The sequence below is a fragment of the Diabrotica virgifera genome, chromosome 4 (genome assembly GCF_917563875.1).
Source record: "Diabrotica virgifera virgifera chromosome 4, PGI_DIABVI_V3a".
Classification (NCBI taxonomy): Eukaryota; Metazoa; Arthropoda; class Insecta; order Coleoptera; family Chrysomelidae; genus Diabrotica; species Diabrotica virgifera.
Window position 1 is genome coordinate 239,855,468 of NC_065446.1, and position 21,088 is coordinate 239,876,555.

Here is a 21,088-nt window from a genome sequence, read left to right on the forward strand (position 1 = left end):
AAACTTACACCAATATACATAACTAATTATCTGTTTGTTTCTTGGACGACTGACAGATGTGTCAGTAAAAATGTAACTAATATCAAATACTATGGACTGTGGACTGCTAATATTAACGTGGTTTCCCCATATAGTATACAAAATACATTGATTTTTTAACCCTTAACTGGAGAGGCCTAATTTTAGCACACGAACGGAGACATGCCGTCTGACAGTTTAAAGGAGATAACCGCGTAAATAATTTTTTTAAATTTAGGTACTTATTAATATAGTACCGTATAGGTATGTACATATCTACATATTGGTTGATTATAAGGTACAGTAAATAAATCTAAGATATATGTAAAAGTGGAAAGATTATTGACAGTAACTCTGTATTGAGAGTATAACCCCTAAAAATGCGTAGCTTTTCATTTATCGTTACAGAAAAAAAGGAAATAGTTCAAATACGTATTTTTAAGCGATAGCGCTGGAAATTTGTCCAACTTAAACAGAAATAAGAAAAACAGCTTGATATTATAAAACATGTACTGAACACGCATTTAACGTCATCAATTTAGTCACACGAACAGAGACATTCCGCCTGGCAGACTACTAAAAACTGAATTTTTAAGACTTTGCAAGGAGTGATTATTTCTCCTTCCAAATGAACCGACTGCTAAACAACCAATATTATTAGGAATATATGAAGCTTGATGCCGACTTACACGAAACAGAAATAAATAACTTAAAAACAGAAATGGAGGAAGAAAATAAGGAGACCAGAAGTGATACAAAAGAACTAAAAGAAGAGATAAAATAAAATAATGAAGAAATAAATAATATAAAACTAGAAATCCAAAAAATGAAAAATGAATGGACTAAGGAAAGACAAGACTTGATAGAAGAAAATGAATTGATTAAAAAACAAAATAAAAAGATAACCGAAGGTATAAAGGAACTCCAACGAACAGTAGAAATACTGGATAAAGACAAAAGGAAAAATAATTGAATTATTAATGGGTTAGAAATAGATACTGGTGATTCAGCAGCTCTGAAAGAAAGAGCAACAAATATGATTGGAAAGCATTTAAGAGTAAATATTAATATTAAAAGAGCAGATTGGAATTAGAGCATGCTTAATAGAACTAGGAAACAGAGAAGAGAAAACAGCCATTCTACGAAATTGAAACAAACTAAAGAATGTTGAACCCAAGAAAATATGGATAATATGGATATAATAGAAAAAATAAAATCTCTAAGAGACAAAGCAAGGGAGATGAGAGATAAAAGAAAAACAGTGAAAATTGGGTACAACAAAATTACAGTGGATGGTAAGGAATGGAGATGGAACTACAATGAGGAAAAAGTAGTGGAGGTAGCGAGTCCAAAAAACTAGCAGGGCGACAGAGAAGAGCCGAAGTAGAGGCCAGACAAGGATCAGAAAACAAGGAAATTACGAATACACTGGACAATGAAAATAAAAGTATAGACTTGATTAGTGATAAGATTAGGTTTAGGAATTCAAATGTTAAACATAACAATAGAAATAGGATGGGTGGTGGAAATATTGGTAGTATAGATAGTATAAGTAGTAGTAGTAGTAATAACAATAATAAATCAAATACTAAACCCAAATCCGACACCTGAAAGGGTATAGGGAAAGGGAGAAAGAAGAAGAAGAAGAAGCTTAATGCCGATGGGTGGAGTTTTTCGCAATAATCTTTAGAATATGTTTATGCTACAGTCTGTCAGAGGGCATGTGACCGGTTAACACGTTAACTGCCGGTCCATTCTGGGTAGGCTTTCACCAGGAGCCGCTTACTGTTTTTGATACAAAAACGTTTATTTATTAGTTTCTGGAAAAGTCCGAATAAAGTAAGTATTTTTAAACTAAATGCACATATATACAAGAGGAGTTGGTGGTGAACGCGCCAGAGCGTCAGTGGCGCTCGACTCTAGTATTTGTATACATACGCCGTTCGACGCGCTGGTGCGTTTTGTAAATAATATTGATAAAAATCAGTAGGAACATTTATTTACTAATACAAAACAAAACAAGAAATACAAAATAACATAAATTATAAGTAAATAAAAAAACATTAAACTTTGTGGGATATTTGACAGCAATCCAGACAAAATCCAGGGGTATCGGGACAGGCTTTGCATTCGTAAATTGTATCTTTACGAATATTTTGTTGACTGCAAGTTTTACAGCGTTTTCTCATAACTTTTCCCTTTACATCCTTTACCTCTCGTTTTGTTACTGAATGATCTTTTGGAACAAGTTTGGCTTCAGAATTAATAACTTTTAAAAGGGATCTAACGAGTTGTAAACGAAATTCGTAAAGACCAATCTTTTTTCCAGAGTACTTGTTGTATAGTATGTGGGCATTTATAGCCATCATCTGTATAACATGTATAAATATTTTTGTTGGCCATCGTACAGTTTTTCGTTGACTCGGATAATAGGCAAGCATCTGGTCTTGCCGGTCAATACCAGACATATTTTTATTATATCTGATAATAGGCTCTGGTTTTATTACATGTTGACCTCTTCTTGTTGTAACTTCTTGTAAAGTGTTTTGACATTCTGTTGTTATATAGTAAACGTCCCTTTTATCCTTCCATTTGCCAACTAATACCCCTTTTCGGCAACGGGCAATTGTTGCACCTTTAGCAAGTTTTTCTTGCCTTACTTCTGCCGGATTATTTTTACGGTCAATTCTAAGAGTTCCTGTGCAGTAAGTGGAAAATTCAAGTAAATTTTTAGCTAAATCAAAGCTGTTGTAAAAATTGTCCATGTAAACGCAATGGCCTACATTTAGTTTCCCTTCTAAAAGGTGCAAAACCACTTTATTAACATGTCCTTTTCCACCTGAATCGTCAAACATTCCAGAATAAACTAAAAATTTTAAAATTAGACCATTTGGTTCGGTCAACATATACAACTTAATCCCATATTTATGTTTTTTGTTTTTTAAGTATTGTCTAAAATTAAGTCGTCCTCTGTGTAATACCATTGACTCATCTAAGCTCAAATTACGATCAGGATAATAAACTTCTTCCATTCTCTTATTGAAAAAGTTTATCATCGGTCTAATTTTATAAATTCTGTCTTCAGGTACTTGTTCTCCCTCTTCTGGATTATTATTAAAATGCAAACATCGCATTATGACCATAAATCTGTTCCGGCCCATAAAAGTGGAAAAAATTGCATTAGCAAAAAGAGGATCTTTCTTTTTCCAATAATCCTCAATCCTAGGCAACGAAATATGACCCATGTGTAGAACTAATCCTAAAAAGACTAGCAGTTCTTCGGAAGTCAAAATTTTCCAATCGAAAATCCTAGAATGTGTCGCCCCTGCATTAGATAAGAAAATGTGCTCGGCATACCTGTTTGTCTCATCACATACTTGCTGCAAACATTCATCTGTAAGTAGCATCCGAAAAAAGTCAACTGGATTATTATCGGAAACTTCTACTAGTAACTCTTGGTGTTTTAAAAAAGGAAAATTTTTCATACCATCAAAATTTTCTTTCCATTTATCGCTTTCATCAACATCAACGAGTAGATTAGGCTACAATTAAATAATATGTTTTAATAAAAAGTTAATATTTGCATTTAATTTTGTAACATACCGTATCTTCCGTATCCTCAATAAGTGCTGTAGGTAAAGTATTTTCAATTTCATCCTCAGATTCTGGTAAATATTCACTGTCTGAATCAAGAAAGTCACTAAATTCTTCATCGCTTGTTTCTAATAATCTCAAAAGTTCTTCCTCTGTTAATTTTTTTTTCATATCTAATTTTATTTTTTTATTTGAATTTGAGCCACTTTGTAAAATATCGTCAGTGTTATTCATTTTTGCACTTCCGTATGCTTACCCTATGCCATTCAAATATAAAATAACCAAACGAGATGTAAAAGAACTCAAATAACATTTAGGGGAAACACCGAAATTATCCGGGTATTACCAAGCTTTACGATTAGCGACTCTAGAAAATAGGGGAAATACCGAAATCTGGGAATGTTTAATTTTTACACGGTTAGTAATCCGATAAATTAATAAGCATTTGCAGAATTATATGTGCTATTACTGATATTTACACTTAATACAAAGCCAACAGATATACACATCCTATCGGGACAAAAAGTCATAAATCGAAAAACCAAGAACAAAATTAGAGAATTGATACCTCTAGTTACCTGCCTTTAAAATATAAAAAGCCCTGTTGCAGCGCCAGTGAAATAATCCAAGATAATAATCGATGAAAGTCTGAACGCGCGAGAGCGTCGTCGGCACCTAGCTAAAGTCATGTATCGACGCGCCAGCGCGTTATTGGCATTGAACGTGTTAAGGGTTAAATAAGATAAAAACTGAATACTTACTGTGACTAAAGTGTTGTGATACGAGCATTTGAAGTGGAACGTCATCTTGACCACTTTTTTTCTGCGAGTTGCTGATTCCAATGAACTGGTTTTTGGCATATCGCGTTAGTCTAAAGTACTGTTTATAAAGTCCCATCGTTCGTTACCCGCTAAGGGTATGACCTGTAACAAGAGTAAACATAATTTAGTCACTGTTTACAGTTTTTGTTATTTTTTAAGTTCATTTAATATTTTTTGGTAAACAGTGTTACGTTAGTCACCTGTAAATGACGGCTAAATCGGACCCTCTATGAATAGTAAACAACCGTCAAGTACCTGTTGTAAGGTAGTTGGGGTCTACTCATCATCAGCCCATAGTCGTCCACTGCTGAACATAGGCCTCCTCGAAAAACTTCCATTCAGATCTATCCTGCGCTGCTGCAATCCAGTTGGTACAAATCCTCTTTATGTCGTCAGTCCATCTTGTGGGTGGTCTTCCCGGGTTTCGTCTATCCGCTCTCGGTCTCCATTCCAAGATTTTTTTGGTCCACCTATCATCTCTCATTCTAGCGACGTGTCCTGCCCACTTCCATTTAATTTTGGCTATGTGTTTTATTATGTCTTCTACACCACTTCTTCTACGAATTTCTTCGTTTCTTACCCTATCTCTTAACGTTATGCCCAACAATGATCTTTCCATTCTACGTTGCGTCACTTGTAGTTTTCGTGCAGATGTCCTTATTAGGGTAAGTATCTCTGCGCCATATGTAAGAACAGGCAGGACACATTGATTAAAGGCTCTTCTTTTTAAGCTGATAGGTATATCACCTTTAAAAATATCACGTAGTCTTCCATATGCTGCCCATCCCAGAGTTATTCTTCTTAGCAGCTCAGCAGTTTGATTGTCTCTGCTAATTTTTACCGTATGTCCAAGGTATATGTAGCTGTCAACAACTTCAATTTCGACGTCTTCTACCTTTAAAGGATGGCTCGGAACTAAATTCGTCATCATTTTGGTCTTTTGGTAATTAATATTTAGACCTACTTTACGTGCTGCATTGCGGAGTTCATTCAACATATCATTGGCAGTTTTTAGGTCATCTGAAATCAGAACAATATCATCTGCGAATCGTAGATGACTGAGCATCTCACCATCGATATTTATTCCTTTATTTTCCCATTCCAGTGATTTCAAAGCATGTTCAAGTACAGTAATGAACAACTTAGGCGACATAGTATCTCCCTGTCGAATATCTCTCCTGATATATATCTTATTGGTAGGACCGTGCAGATTTATAGTTGTTGTAGCATTTCTGTATATATTTTCTATAATATTGGTGTACCTATGATCAATTCGACACTCTTCCAATGCCTTAAGTAGTGCGGGTAATTCGATAGTATCAAACGCTTTATGGAAGTCTATAAACGTTAGAACTAGAGGTCTATTATATTCAATTGATTTTTCAATCAAGACTTTGAGGCACTGTAGGTGGTCATTTGTACCGTAGTTGGGGCGAAAACCAGCCTGTTCTTTTGGTTGGTACAGCTCAAATTTTGCTTCCAATCGATTGGTTCCTATCGATTGGGGTCTACTAATTCCGTATTATTCGACGTTCGCGTCGAAAAGACTAGAAACATTACCAGACTGATCGTCGCCTCCAACGAAAATTCCAGAACCGACAGTAAATAGTATAAATAAAAGACATTCTATCAATTCTATGATACGGAGTTAATAGTTTTCTTAATGTCGCGTGTTATAAATGTCGAACATAAATTGTAATAAATAATTATTGTATACATAAATTATGTATTTGTTTTATACAATGGTTATTCATTTTTGATTTACATGTTAAATCTGATTGGAGTACGAAGGCAACCATTCTCGTCGGAACTTTACCATGGGACGTGAATTATAAATTGTAAAATTCCCTCATCTTCCTTAGTCTCAGCATCCGTTATGGCTTGCAAATTGTAGAAGCCTCGGAGGTGTTACCAGAAAAGGTTCCCATTGTTTTCAGTCTGGTAGGATGTAGAGTAACATTTTTTGGTGTTGTTTTTTGTGCTATTAGATTGAAAACTTAGTCTTTTGCTAACAGTTGCCGCTAGGGCATCCCTGCTATTTCGTTCGTTGCAATCCGTGACTGCACGCCGGGGTTTGACCTAGTTGGGTCAGAGAGGGTAGCATATGTGCCTCCTGATGAGAGACTTATAAGTTTCGAAACAAGTAGAGGTGCTTGCTGCTCTCTCTAATTGAACTGGAATAATGATGCGGCTGTAGTTTCGTGTTGCAACGAAATTGAAAATGGATATTCATTTTTGATTTCTATTTTAAATTATGTGTCTATAAAACGTATGGTTACAAATAATATCGTAATATGATTGATAGTCTACTACAAGGTCAAGCAATGGTTTAAAAAATAAATTTAGGTGGAGTATTTTTAGTATATATTATATTGAGCAATCTAAAGAAATGAGACGTTTTCGAATGCAATCCTTAGTACATATTTGATTTTTGATGAAATATATTTTGTTCTTGACTTTTTAATGTCACCTTGTTCATATTACCAAACTAAAAGCTACCTATATTTCATATGCGAAATATAATAATTATTATTATACATAAATTGTACCGTTGGTCGGTACTTTGCAGCTTTACGTTCTATTTGTTCATTATTATCTACTTAATCTGAAAAGAGCTCGCATTAAGAAAAGAGAAATTTTTCAAATGAAAATATTGGACGTACTAATGATAGGACGTGAGCAGTTAGTGTGTCCTCTTTTAAATCAGTACACCTTATTATCGAGTTAGTACGTTAATTCAGTTAGACAGTTATGCTTCTGTAGATATTAAATGAAGTGGGTACTTTTTAATTTGCATGAAAATTAGATACTATAACCGTTGAATATATATTATTATCAATAGAGAACGAATTAAATGGGGGATGACAATTAATAATTTTTTTTAATGAGAAGTGAAAGAGAGAGAGAGGGAGAGAGAAAGGACAAACCACCTACATAAGCAATAACAGATTAAAAATTCAGAAGGAATTAAAGAACGGTAACTGTAACGGTAACTGGTAGATGGTAGTGGGAAATGATCTATTCCTATAATTTTTCAACAAAAATCGTACTAAAAATATCGTAAAATTTATTTTGTCATAAAATGTTTAAACCATTTTCAAGGTTAATTTAACCGCTGTGTCTAGGTACACGCTAACGTGTACGCAAATAAAAAAGTTAGGTACACGCTTAAACGTCATCAAGTCAGCGACGTCATTATTTAGCGTGTACTATGACTGGGTTTTTTGGTACACGCTAATTTGAGCCGCGTGTATGCTGTGGTATTAAGTATCTGTATAAGTATCGCGAGCGTTAGAGTGTGGTTAGAATTTGTCTAATCGCTTTATGTTTACACTTTAGTATTGATTTATAAAGAGTTTCCTTATTTTTTATTTGTTTAGTATTTTTTTTAATTAACTATGGAGTGTGGACAATTATTTAGTTCTTTTAATGAGTTTAACAACATTCTAAAACAGTATGAAAAAGATAAGAGACAAAAATGCGTGATTAGGTAGCAGAAGTAATAAGATAAAATATACGGGGCGATTGATTAGTGTGATAAAGCTCAGTAGATCCGCTATATAGATAGCAATAAAATTTAGTAACAAAAATTTTAGCAAACTTTGAGCTTCATGATAAACAATGGCTTCATATTACAAAATTACTAAAATTAGTTAGAATGTTACAGGGCGTTCGATAATATAGTGGTAGACCAAACATGTTCTTTTAAATGCAACACCCTATATTTTATTTTATGTTCAAAATCTTCTTAACTTCCATATCACAAAAATATAAAGGTTTATTATGTTATACAGGGTATTTACAAAGTTATAACCAATTTTCTATGAAAATCGTAACAAGTTCAACTCCCGCCTGTATAAATAAAAATAATCACCACAGCAAAAATTAACACCAATGTAAACTGGTATAATTAATTTACGTAAAAAAATTATTTTAGCAATATTTTGTATATATCATGTTAACTAATATTTATTTTGCTAACCTGAATATATACTTTTATATACATATTAAGTTTGCTTCCCTTCCCCTTCCCTTATTAAAAATATTTTCTATCAAACAAACAACAAAACATATCAAAATAGCGTGTACCAAAATATAAAGTCACTGCGCACGCTAAATAATGACGTCACTGGCTTGATGAAGTTTAATTCGCGTGTACCTAACTTTTTTATTTGCGTACACGTTAGCGTGTACCTAGACACAGCGTAATTTAACATTAAATTTATTAACAAACGGCATATTGGTAATGTATACAAAGAGTAGATATGTTACAGTTCAAGTTGATTATCCAGTTGGAGTTGACTACTCGTATTCCTAGTTCGAGTCAACTCAAACGGCTGGTTTCAGTAAAAGTTGATTATAACTATAAAATGAAGATTTTTATTCAACATTTACTAGTAAAAGTAGACTCCAACTAGTTAAACTATACTCTTCCCAATGCCATTTAAAAAAAGTTGATTCACAGAAACAACCGATTCTAGAAATTAAATGTTACCGGATAATAGGCCAGGAAATAAAGCATTTTGGCTCGAAATTTTCTCGTTTATCATGGATTTACTTGAAATTTTCACAGAAGGTAGGGAATAGCCCAATGATAATTTTCTATAGCATGCCGCTGTACGCTAAAACCTTAGAGATAGTTGCCACCCCATCTCGGGGGCGGGAATTTTTCATTACATTTTAACCAGGGAAATCGATGGAAAATGTTATTCTAAAAAAATGTTCTTTGCGTTTTCTTCGTAAAACTAATATTTTTCGAGGCATTCGCCGTTGAAAGCAACAGTTTGTCGACGAAAAAATCGACTTCTTGGAGGTTTTTTTGAGAATAACAATATACAGTTTATAAAAAAACTGTAGCTTTAAAAATTGAATCTTTTAGAAACACAGGCAAAAGCATTTTTTATAATTATTCTACAACCAATACAAACTGAGATACGGCATCTTAAAGGTTAGCTTTTTTCGTCAAATGCATAATTTGAAATATTCAAAGCCAAATAACGAAAAAACTTTATATTTAGAGGAAAACTTAAAGAATATTTTTTTAACTACAATTATACCTTTCAAAAAAAAGTTTCTAGCATAGGAATTGAGCGATTTATGATCAAAATAAGGTCGGTACCTACTTTTTAAATATTATGATATTATACAGTGCGTCCATAAAGTAACGCATAAATTCGTTATTTCATAAACCGGTGACTTTAAGGAAAAATCCCGAAACAGGTCGATTTTTATTTTTAAATTACGATTTTTTGGCATATATATCATCCTCGTGACGTCATCCATCTGGGCGTGATGACGTAATCGATGATTTTTTTAAATATAAACAGGGGTCATGTGATAGCTCATTTGAGAGGATATTTAATTCTCTATCCAATAATATAAACATTAACATAATTATTTATACAGGGTGTTCAAATAAACATTTTTTAAATTAAAATAAGTGAAACAAAAAGAAGAATATATGTAATTTATTTTAAATCAAAATGCATTTTACTACTGTCAGTAAACAGAAAAAAAATTTATTTGACAAATAAACATTGATTTTCGTTTAAACGAAATGTTCAAACTGCCAAGAGACAGGTGGGTGGCAGCTTTAACATTGAATTTAAGCGAAAAACAATATTTATTTGTCAAATAAACATTTTTTTCCTGTTTTCTGACAACAGTAAAACGTATTTTGAATGAAATAAATTACATACATTCTTCTTTTTGTCTCAATTATTTTATTGAAAAATATGTTTTTTTGAGCACCTTGTATAAATAAATATGTTAATGTTTATATTAGTGAATAGAGAATTGAATACCCTTTCAAATGAGCTATCACATGCCCCCTATTCTCATTTAAAAAAATCATCGATTACGTCATCATGCCCAGATGGATGACGTCACTAGTATGATATATATGCAAAAAAATCGGAATTTAAAAATAAAAATCCACCGGTTTCAGCATTTTTCCTTAATATCGCCGGTTTACGAAATAATGAATTTATGCGTTACTTTATGGACGCACTGTATCCTAAAGCATAAAACAATAATTATTTAACCAATCAATACCAACTTTTACCCATATTAAGGTTTAAAAAAATGTTTTTATATAATTTTTGACAATGAGGGGTAGTTTACGCCCCTAAAAGTAATTAACGCCCTTGAGCATGATATATAATATGAAGTACAGGGTGAGATGATACTAATCCCAAATTTTTATGCAAATCGATGCAAGCCGAAATCATTCTTTTAGGATAAATAATTTTTTATATAATATAGCTCCAACAAGGGTGGTTCTAGGAGTTGAAATATTATGATATTATATCCTAAAGCATAAAATAATCATTATTTAACTAATAAAAACGAAATGTTGATCATCATCATCATCATCAGTGGCGTTACAGCTCTTTATGAGCCAAAGCCTTCTTCAGAACATTCCTCCATTCGTCCCTGTCTCTGGCAACTCTTCTCCATGCTGTAATTTCAATGTTGACCATATTAAAGTTTAAAATGCTATTTTATAATTTTTTACAATGATTAGGTGTAGTTATCACCCTTAACCCGGCACCTGCCACGTGGCTTTGCAAGGCGCCAACTGCCACGTGGGGATCTCACAGCACCCCTTAACAATTTTCTGTGATCCACTTGTTTAAAAAACAAAATAATGTGTTGAGTAACACAAGAATATAAATAAACATGTTTTATTAACTTATTAGCCACTAATATGTTATAAAAGTTGAAAAATAAAATGAAAAAGGTGTTATAAGCAAATTAGCAAGTACCAAACCATAATAAATGAAGTCAAGTAAAATATCTAAAAAAATTAAGATATAGTGAGTATAGAGTCTATATTAATAATTTAAATCAGTTATTTCAATACAAAATGTAAATTTGACCTGTTTATATCAAAAATACAAAAAAAATTTAAAACATAAAGTGCCAGATGATGACACCCCAATTCGACTTTAGAGCTATAAGTTCCGAATGACACTAAATAACCACTTTAAACACTAACACATATATACTATATAATATTATAGAAAGCTACTATGACGCACAGCTCGCTTACCAAACTTGAAATACCAAATATTTGATAAAAATATGTTATGGGGTGCTGGTAGATCCCCACATGGCAGGTGCCGGGTTAAAAACCAAAAGCGTACAACGGCTCAATATAGAAAATTAACTAGAGGGTAAAATGAGCCATTATCTCTTCTTTGTACAAATCGATGCTGGACGAAAAAATTGCGAGATTTTGCCATTTTTTCAGCTTCATTTCCTGGCCTATATATTCAAATCATGATAAGTAGTTGAAACGGTCAAAACAAAGAGACGCACTGTCACCAAAAAAGCACGTGAGATTATACTCGTATAATCAACATTTACTGAATCGATCCAGGAATAGTCAACTCAAACCAATAAAAGTTGAATTAAATTTTTCAAATTTTACTACTTGTTTTAGTTGGAGTTGACTTGAACTACGAATAGTCAACTCTAACTGAGAGTCGAGTTTGAAGTTGATATTGTTCTGAAGCTATTTCAATATTTTCAAAAATTTTCGAAGTGGAAATCGAAATGTCAAATAACCTTAATTTCAAAGTCAACTTGTAAATTGTGGGTTAATCCCAAAACTATAATAGTAGATTTGAAGTTCATATTTTATTTTTCGATATCGCCGATTTGAAAAAAGGATTAACTTTATTTAGGATAAACGTAGGATAACTTTTTTAACGTTAATTAATTTTTAAGAAAAACTAATTCAAATTTTCGTGTCAAATTTTTTTATGTTGAAAATGAATTTTTCCAACTTTTTTTTAATTCTTTTGATGAAAATATTTCTCTTGCGTATGCAATCCCTAAAATGATTAAATCAAGTTATTCCAGCTAATTTTTTTCTGACGTATGTTATTGCAAAAAAAAGTTGTTTGGGACAATAGGCTATTGATTATGTACCTTAAAAAGCAACTAAAACGTTAACGGGGTTTTATTGTTTCATATGGTAAATGGACCTCTAAATATGAAAAAACCACGGAGTGCTACCGTTTAAAGGGGTGCGTTTTTGAGAAAGGGGTGAATTAGTCTTTAGGCACAGGGTACATTAAGGTGAGTTCTATGCACTTTTGGTACAAACACGTATACAGAAAAATTATTCCAGATGAAATTTACTATCGAAATATCACCTTTTAAAGTCAAAACTATTTTTTTTACAAAATTATATTCAAAAGAAAGCGCAAAAATAACGAATGAAAGCAATTTCCTTTTTTGTACCAAAACTTTTTTCTACGGGGACATAGGTACAACAGGCATTGCTTCGCTGCAATAAAACTTGCATCTTCTGTTTAAAATGACGTTTGGTAGTAATCTCTAGGATTTAAAGTTTCTAAAATATGATCCGCTCACAGCATTTTTGGTCCATTTTCCCCATTATTTCGCAAACATTGTTCTGCAACTTTTTCCCTGCATTTCTAGGTATAATGTACCATATTCAATGGTACATTTAGTAGGAAGAGAAGTCAATGGCCATTAAAATGCTCTATTGTACAAGGATATACGACTATTTTTAAGCAAGTTATGGCTTTTTAAAATATAATACTCTTAACGAATTTTGATTTTTTTACGATTATTTTTTAAATTTCTCATTATACCTTTTTTTCTCGTACATTTAGGTATATACATTGTCGAATAAAAAAAAAAGCTTATTTTCTTTACTTTAAAATGGTGTATATATTGTAAAAAAGTCTAGGACTATTTTTAAACAAGATATCCTTAAGGTATTCAAGGATATCCGTAATTTAAGAAATATTTTGATTTTTTTTTTAATTAGAATAATATAATTCCGTATTAGAACATAATTTTTAATTCCAAATAACTTTTCTTAATAATGCTTTTCTACATTGTGAAATTTAAAGGTACTTTACTCTTGAGCAAAATTCATATTTTTTAACATACCTTGTATACTATTGATAAAATTTGATATCTGATGATTGCATTTTAGGTTTTATGCTATGGAGAGCATTTTATGGAGAATATTTTTTTTTCATAAAATTAATAACAAAAATGTTTTCCATATGGTTCCAACTTAGTGGGACATATTGCATGTATATATGTCACACTTTGAAAAAGCATATCTTGTTTAAAAATAGTTATGGAAAATTTTTTTATTACACCATTTTAAAGTTAGGAAAATAAGCTTTCTTTTTTACTGCACAATGTATATACCTAAGTGTACAAGAAAAAAAGTCATAATGGGAAATATAAAAATAATCGTAAAATATATCAAAAATCATTAAAAGTATAAAATGTTGGAAAACCATAACTTGCTTAAAAATAGTCGCACAACCTTATACAATAGACCATTTTAAAGCTAATCGACTTCTCTTCCTACTAAATGTACCATTGTATATTATATACCTAGAGATGCGTAGAAAAAAGTTACAGAATAATGTTTGCGAAATAATAGGGAAGATGACGCAAAAATGCTGTGACTGGCGAACTTTGCAAAATCATATTTCGGAAACTGTAAATCCTAAAGACTTCTACCGTCATTTTAAGGAGGAAGGATATACGCTTTTTTCTGTGAAGCAACGCCTATACCTATATGTACCCCCGTGGAAAAAAGTTATGGGTCAAAAAACAAAATTGTTTTCTTTCGTGTTTTTTTTTGCTTTTTTTTAATATATTTTTGTAAAAAAAGATATTTTTGACTTTAAAAGAAGATATTTCGATAGTAAAAAGCTGGAACAATTTGCCGTGGACGTGTTTGTTCCGAAAGTGCATAGAACTCGCCCTAATGCACCCTGTGCCTAGGGACTAATTTACCTCTTTCGAAAAAACGCACCCCTTTAAATTGTAGCACTCCGCTGTTTTTTCATATTTAGAGGTCCATTGACCATATGAAACAATAAAACCCCGTTAACGTTGTAGTTCCTTTTAGCTTTCTTATTTTGAACATAATCAATAGCCTATAAACAAATTGAATAACTTTTAAACTAATTGATAAATCACTCTGGAGAACTGTAATCACCTTTTTAACATTATAGGACCCAACTTTCCACGCCATATCAAGGTTGAACGCTTTTTTTCCAATAATTATTAACATTTTACAGAAAATTAAAAATTAGTAGGTTTTGTATAGTTTTTTAAGCAACGCATTAAGAAACACATTTTCTAAACAACACATCAGTAAATTAACATTTAAAGTCGCCATTTTAAAGCTTTAAAATTACTTTCTGAAACGTTCTTAGAATGTTGTATTCTTGACCTTGAATTGTTAATAATTTAAAAAGTTCACCGAACCAACTGCAGGACACATAGATGTTTTGGTTATTGAGGTTCATTCGTAAAAAAAAATTGTCGTCAGATACCTGGCCGGATATAGACTTACTCAAAAAGAGGTCCTTATAACAAATCCACAGGGTGCCGGGCGGTGCCGTGGTCAAAAAATTGTTTAAATCATTTTTTTTAACAAATTCACAAAAATAATTTTTTTATTTCGAACAATTTTTTTTTAGATAATTTGGCTTATTCTGAGCAAAAAAGGTCCCTTGTCATTTTTTTCTAAAATTGATTGTTGTCGAGTTATATGCGATTAAAAATTTGAAAAATGCGAAAATGGCGATTTTCAAGGCTTAATAACTCGATTAAACATTATTATTATGAAATTAAAAAAGTGACCCAATCAAGTTTCAAACCCTTTCTTCAAGGTTCTGAAGAGATGTTTGTCATTATTTTATTACAAAGCTGTTATTTTTAATTATTAACAATTAGCATTATAGTCCAGGATGTATCATCGCCCCCGTTAGTGAAATTATTCCGATTCCATTTTTTTGCAGAAACTTACTCAAAACGAGGTCCTTATACCATATCCACATGGTGCCAGGCGGTGCCGTGGCCAAAAAATTGTCTAAACAATTTTTTTTAAACAAATTTACAAAAATAATTTTTTCACTTTTTTTTTCAATTGTTTTTAGATAAGTTGGGACATTCTGAGCAAAAAATTCTCTTTTGATTTTTTTTTCTAAAATTGATTTTTGTCGAGTTATACGCGATTTAAAATTTAAAAAATGCGAAAATTGCCATATAATTCGTCAACAATCAATTTTAGAGAAAAGTCACAAGAGACCTTTTTTGCTCAGAATAACCCAAATTATCTATAAAAAAATCGTTCGCAATAAAAAAATATTTTCGTGAATTTGTTTAAAAAAAAATTGTTTTAACACTTTTTCGACCACGGCACCGCCCGGCACCCTGTGGATATGTTACAAAGACCTCGTTTTGAGTAAGTTCCTGCAAAAAAAAAATGGAATCGGAATAATTTCACTAACGGGGGCGACGATATATCCTGGACTATAGCTCTAATTGTTAATAATTAAAAATAACAGATTTGTAATAAAATAATGACAAAAATCTCTTCGGGACCTTGAAGAAGGGGTTTAAAACTTGATTTTGTCACTTTTTGAATTTCATAATAATAATGTTTAATCGAGTTATTAAGCCTTGAAAACGACCATTTTCGCATTTTTCAAATTTTTAATCGCATATAACTCGACAACAATTAATTTTAGAAAAAAAAAATGACAGGAGACCTTTTTTGCTCAGAATAAGCCAAATTATCTTAAAAAATTGTTCGAAATGAAAAAATTATTTTTGTGAATTTGTTTAAAAAAATTGTTTAAATAATTTTTCGACCACGGCATCGCCCGGCACCTTGTGGATATGTTATAAGGACCTCGTTTTGAGTAAGTTTCCGCAAAAAAATCGAATCGGAATAATTCCGCTAGAGGGGGCGACCATACTGCCCGATCTAATAAAAGTCACCAACAGGGTATATTTTTACGTTATTTTTCTTGACTAAAAACTTCAAACATACAAAAAGCGACTAAATTAAAGCCATTCTTTAGAAGTGGTTAAAACACCAAACCACAATAAGTCCAATTATACATCACACAAACATCCATTCAAGACACGAGTTGGTTACAAATCCAATTCCAATTCCTATTAAAAATGACATTTAAGTAGTTTTGCCTAATTGCTGTGAGTAACACTAAATCTTTCATATTTCGGTAAGCAAACGGATGCTAATCACATTTTCAAAGCCACTGCATCTTAAATTTCGTAAGGTGTTTCATTAGCCGATTCTCTGTCCGACTTTTACTATTTCAAGATGCAAAAACGAAACATTATACACCGCAAATCTGGCCTTCAACCTCAAAAACAAGTGTCCTTGAAAACAATGCAAACTTCTATGAACGAAAGATTGTGATCTATTACATTTTACTTTAATAACAATATTATGCAAGAAGTGTTTGGTGTATAATTAAGTAATTTAGTAATTGGTAAAGCAACATATTTTTTTCCATTAATATATAACTATAGCAAGAATATAGAATAGTTATTTCTTTAAGAGAAATACAAGATAAGAGTAATGAATATAATAAACTGACAATGGCACTCTTCACAGATTTTAAGCAAGAGATGATAGAATAAAGGGAAAAGAAATATAAAAGAATGATAAAGTTAACACTTACCAAAACAGAAAATAAAGTAAAATGTAAATAATAAAGTAACAGAAAAATTTGAAGTGAAAGAAGGAGTACGACAAGGCGATCCGTTGTCATCATTGTTATTTAATGTCGTATGTATGGGAAATAATATAGGTCTGGATACCGTATATGAAAAAAGAGTTGATTAATAGCAAGCTGAAAATTTGTTAATAGCTTAACGGTGTCTAGTCGGACAAACTTTGATATATGGAACACTGGAACAGGGGAAGTTTTAATTGTGGAACAGGTTAAAAATTTGGAACGGTCAGACCACGAAAACGGCACATTTATTTTTTCCGACAGAACAGACTTAAACTCTCCGAACAGAGGTTAAACTCTCATGTAAAAATCAGACTACTATTTATCACCTGTCATAATTCCTGTCATTTGACATATTCTACATGTTCCACTCATTAAAACGCCCATTTGGTGATAAATAGCAGTCTGATTTTTGCATGAGAGTTTAATATCTGTTCGGAGAGTTTAAGTCTGTTCTGTCGGACAAAATATATGTGCCGTTTTCGTGGTATGACCGTTCCAAATTTTTAACCTGTTCCACAATGAAAACTTCCCCTGTTCCAGTGTTCCCATATATCAAAGTTTGTCCGACTAGACACCCTTAAGCTATTAACATATTTTCAGCTTGCTATTAATCAACTTTTTTTTCATACGCGGGATCCAGACCTAATAATAAAAGAGGCTAATATTAACATAATATCAGGAAACGTATATATCATCAAATACATGATTGTTTGGCATTCGCGGATGATCTTAGTAATTCTGTCCAGAAGCAAGAAAGAATTAAAAGAGGAAAGAATTAAAAGAGGTAGTGGAACGACTAGAAAAGGTAGCTTGAGAAAAAGGACTCTATATAAATGAAACAAGTGAAAGAAGAAGTACGACAAGGGGATATGTTGTCATCATTGTTATTTAATGTAGTAATGGAAATGGCAATAAAAAAGGCTATTATAAACATATCAGGTCATATACATATATCATTAAAAATATCAATGTTTGGTATTCGGGGATGATGTAGAAATACTGTCCATGAAATAATTAAAAGAGGTAGTGGAACGACCAGAAATGGTAGCTCGAGAAAAATGACTTTATGTAAATGAAACAACAAAAACTAAATAGGCCTGGATCCCGCGTACCAAAAAAAGTTGGTTAATAGCAAGATGAAAATTTGTTAATAGCTTAACGGTGTCTAGTCGGACAAACTGTGATGTTTGGGAAGGGAAAGTTTTAATTGTGGAACGTGATTTTAATTGTGGAACTTATCATCCTGACAAGTTTATGATTGTGAATACTAGCAGGTTGTTTTAAAGTTTATTCAATAGCAAGCTTTATATAATATATGAAAAAATGTTTGTCCGACGGATATGTTGGGCATTTTAATAAGTCCGGCACGTAGAACATGTCAAATGACAGGAATTATATTGGTGGTAAATAGCAGTCCGACTTTTGCATAAGAGTTTAATGAAAAGGTAACAAATCAATTAGAAGTTCTGTCCGACAAAATAGGTGGGACGTTTTCGTAGTCTGACGTTCGAAACTTGTAACCTTTTCCACAATTAAAACTTTCCCTGTTCCAGTGTTCCCGTACATCAAAATTTGTCCGACTAGGCACCGTTAAGCTATTAACAAATTTGCAGCTTGCTTTTAATGAACGTGTTTTGGTACGCGGGATCCAGGCTAAAAGCACATGGAGTGAACGGACAGGGAATTTGAACAGGGACAATATCCTAAGAGAACGGCAGTTCTCTCCAGTGGCGCACAGCCTCCCTACACGCGACTCTATATATACACGAAATTTTCGATTTTCTAAACCTGACTGAATTGAAATTTGGGCCAAATCCCACCTTAAAATTCAGGAAAAACTCACCCATCCATTTTGGTCCAAGGGTGTGGATTTTACGGCCCTTCCTATTTAAGGTTTGTTTTCCGTTCTCGTCCCCAAAACTCCCAAAAATTTCGAAAATTTAAGTCCGATCTTTGCGGCTTCTGATAGTACTCATCATTAACTTTCCAACGCATGTCTAATTTTGAAAATCGGTTATACCATTCAAAAGTTACCGAGTTCAGAAATATGACTCAATTTCTATTTAAAAAAGGGAAAATGTTTGTGGATATGTGTGTATGTATGTGGAAAAGTTAAACCGAACTGAATTTTTTTTCTATGTTTGAAAAGGGTGTCAGGGCCGATTCAGAACCGGTGTAGTTTTTGACTTTTGACCACCCATAAGCCAGCTATAGGGGTTGGTAGGTACAAAACAGCATATTTTTAGGGGTATACATCTTCGGTTCAAGAAGAGACAGGAGAACCGCAAATACACCAAATCAATAGTGTTGAGTTAATCTTTCAAATAGTGTCTATGCTGTCAGGATCAGATATACACGCCGCTCAGTATAGCTGAAAAACTGAAAAACTAAACTTTAAAAATTTTGGTTTTTCGACAATTACTCAAAATTTCAACCTACGAATTGCGCTAATAACTGAGCGTTTGTAGAATGGCTCTAGGCGCATCTAACGGTGTATACCTCATATCGGGGAAAATTCGAATTTTTAAGTTATAGGCTTCATAAGTATGATTAAATCTATTTCCTATGGGAAAAACAGTTTTTGAAGCTCAATATTTCCTGTAATACCTTCAGTTATCATACTTGAACTTAGATGCATCAGATACTACTTGTCAATGCGTTTCAAACTCAAGTTTAGTGATCAAAATCGGTTAAGCCGTTTAGAAGTTATTAAGCTACAAAATATAATCCAATTAACCATTATCCCCGAAATGGTTTATGTAGTTGTAGTGGTTACAACGCTAAATTTAATCGGGAAACGGGCAATCCGAGTTCATTTACCGGCCATCCCAATATTTTTTTTCAATATATTTCGAATAGAAAAAAAATCTAGTGTATATTCGATGTACACTAGATCATTTTTGGGAGATAATGCGACAAAGGCGACCATTTATAAAGCCTAACGTGTAATCGAGAAACATTACATTCAACTTCACACATACTCTGGGCTAATTAGCAAAATTCATGGAAAAGTTATTTACCAGCAATTTTATTGCTGGAATCGAATTATAAGATACTATATATTAATAATATAGTTATGCAAAGTCCGCAGATTGTGTGCTACTTTTTTTATAAACAAAATGGCGCCGACAAATCGTATTTTTTTCAATTATTTCTCTATAACTCCGAAGATTTTAACATTACAACAAAAACACCCAAACAAAAATTCACCGCAATTAAATTCTGCATAGAGATATGTTTTTCACGATTTGCTCCGACGAAAATTTTCCTCGGAAAATGCGGGTTTTCCTAACAAAAACTCTAATTTTCAAATAAAGTTTTAGGTAAGTAATTATCAATCAATAATTAAATAACTTAGTGACATCAAAGCTTTCTTGGTATAGATTGTAATTCCAGAAGCCGGTGAAAATTAAACGAATATTTTAGCAACTATTCAATTGTTAATAAACAATTTACGATCGCAATAATAACCAAAATAATCATGATACATTGATCAAACTTATAAAGATTATAAAGATGAGATGCTTATTTAATATTTTATCGACAAAATATAAATTTTTCTTTTTTTTGCATAATCTTTAAATTTTGAAAAAAAATAGTTATAATACGCTGGTCTAATTAGTAAAGTACAAAGAAAGGTTATTTACCAGCAATTTTATTGCTAGAATCGAATTATAAGATCCTATATATTATTAATATAGGTATGTAAAGTCCGCAGATAGTGTGCTACTTTTTTTATAAACAAAATGGCGCCGACAAGTCGTATTTTTTTCAATTGTTGCTCTATAACTCCAAAGATTTTAACTTTACACCAAAAACACTCAAATAAAAATTCACCCCAATTTAATTCTACATAGAAGCATGTTTTTTCCGATTTGCTCCGACGAAAATTTTCCTCGGAAAATGTGGATTTTCCCAACAAAATTTTGAATTTTCAAATAAATTTTTAGGGCCAATAATTATTTATGAATAATTATATAGCTTGGTGAAATAAAATATTTCTTGGTATAGATTATAATTTCAGAAGCCGGTGAAAATGAAACGAATATTTTAGCAACAATTCAATTGTTAATTAAAAATTTACAG

At 32.1% G+C, this 21,088-nt stretch overlaps 2 protein-coding genes across 5 annotated transcripts in view; both read right to left on the bottom strand.

Moving 5' to 3' along the window:
• Positions 1-21,088, bottom strand: part of LOC114327208 (scavenger receptor class B member 1) — a 633,383-nt gene that overhangs the window by 181,213 nt on the left and 431,082 nt on the right. For all 4 annotated transcript variants that reach the window (XM_028275754.2, XM_028275763.2, XM_028275773.2 and 1 more), the window contains one exon: positions 4,374-4,535. In XM_028275754.2, the coding sequence (XP_028131555.1) occupies positions 4,374-4,509 (136 nt within the window). In that variant the 5' untranslated portion in view covers positions 4,510-4,535. The remainder of the gene's footprint in view (positions 1-4,373; positions 4,536-21,088) is intronic.
• Positions 1,884-3,911, bottom strand: LOC126883359 (piggyBac transposable element-derived protein 4-like). Its single transcript, XM_050648829.1, has 2 exons — positions 3,622-3,911; positions 1,884-3,560 (listed from the first exon to the last, which is right to left on the bottom strand). The coding sequence occupies exons 1-2, from the start codon at positions 3,844-3,846 to the stop codon at positions 2,082-2,084; spliced, it is 1,704 nt and encodes a 567-aa protein (XP_050504786.1). The 5' UTR covers positions 3,847-3,911; the 3' UTR covers positions 1,884-2,081.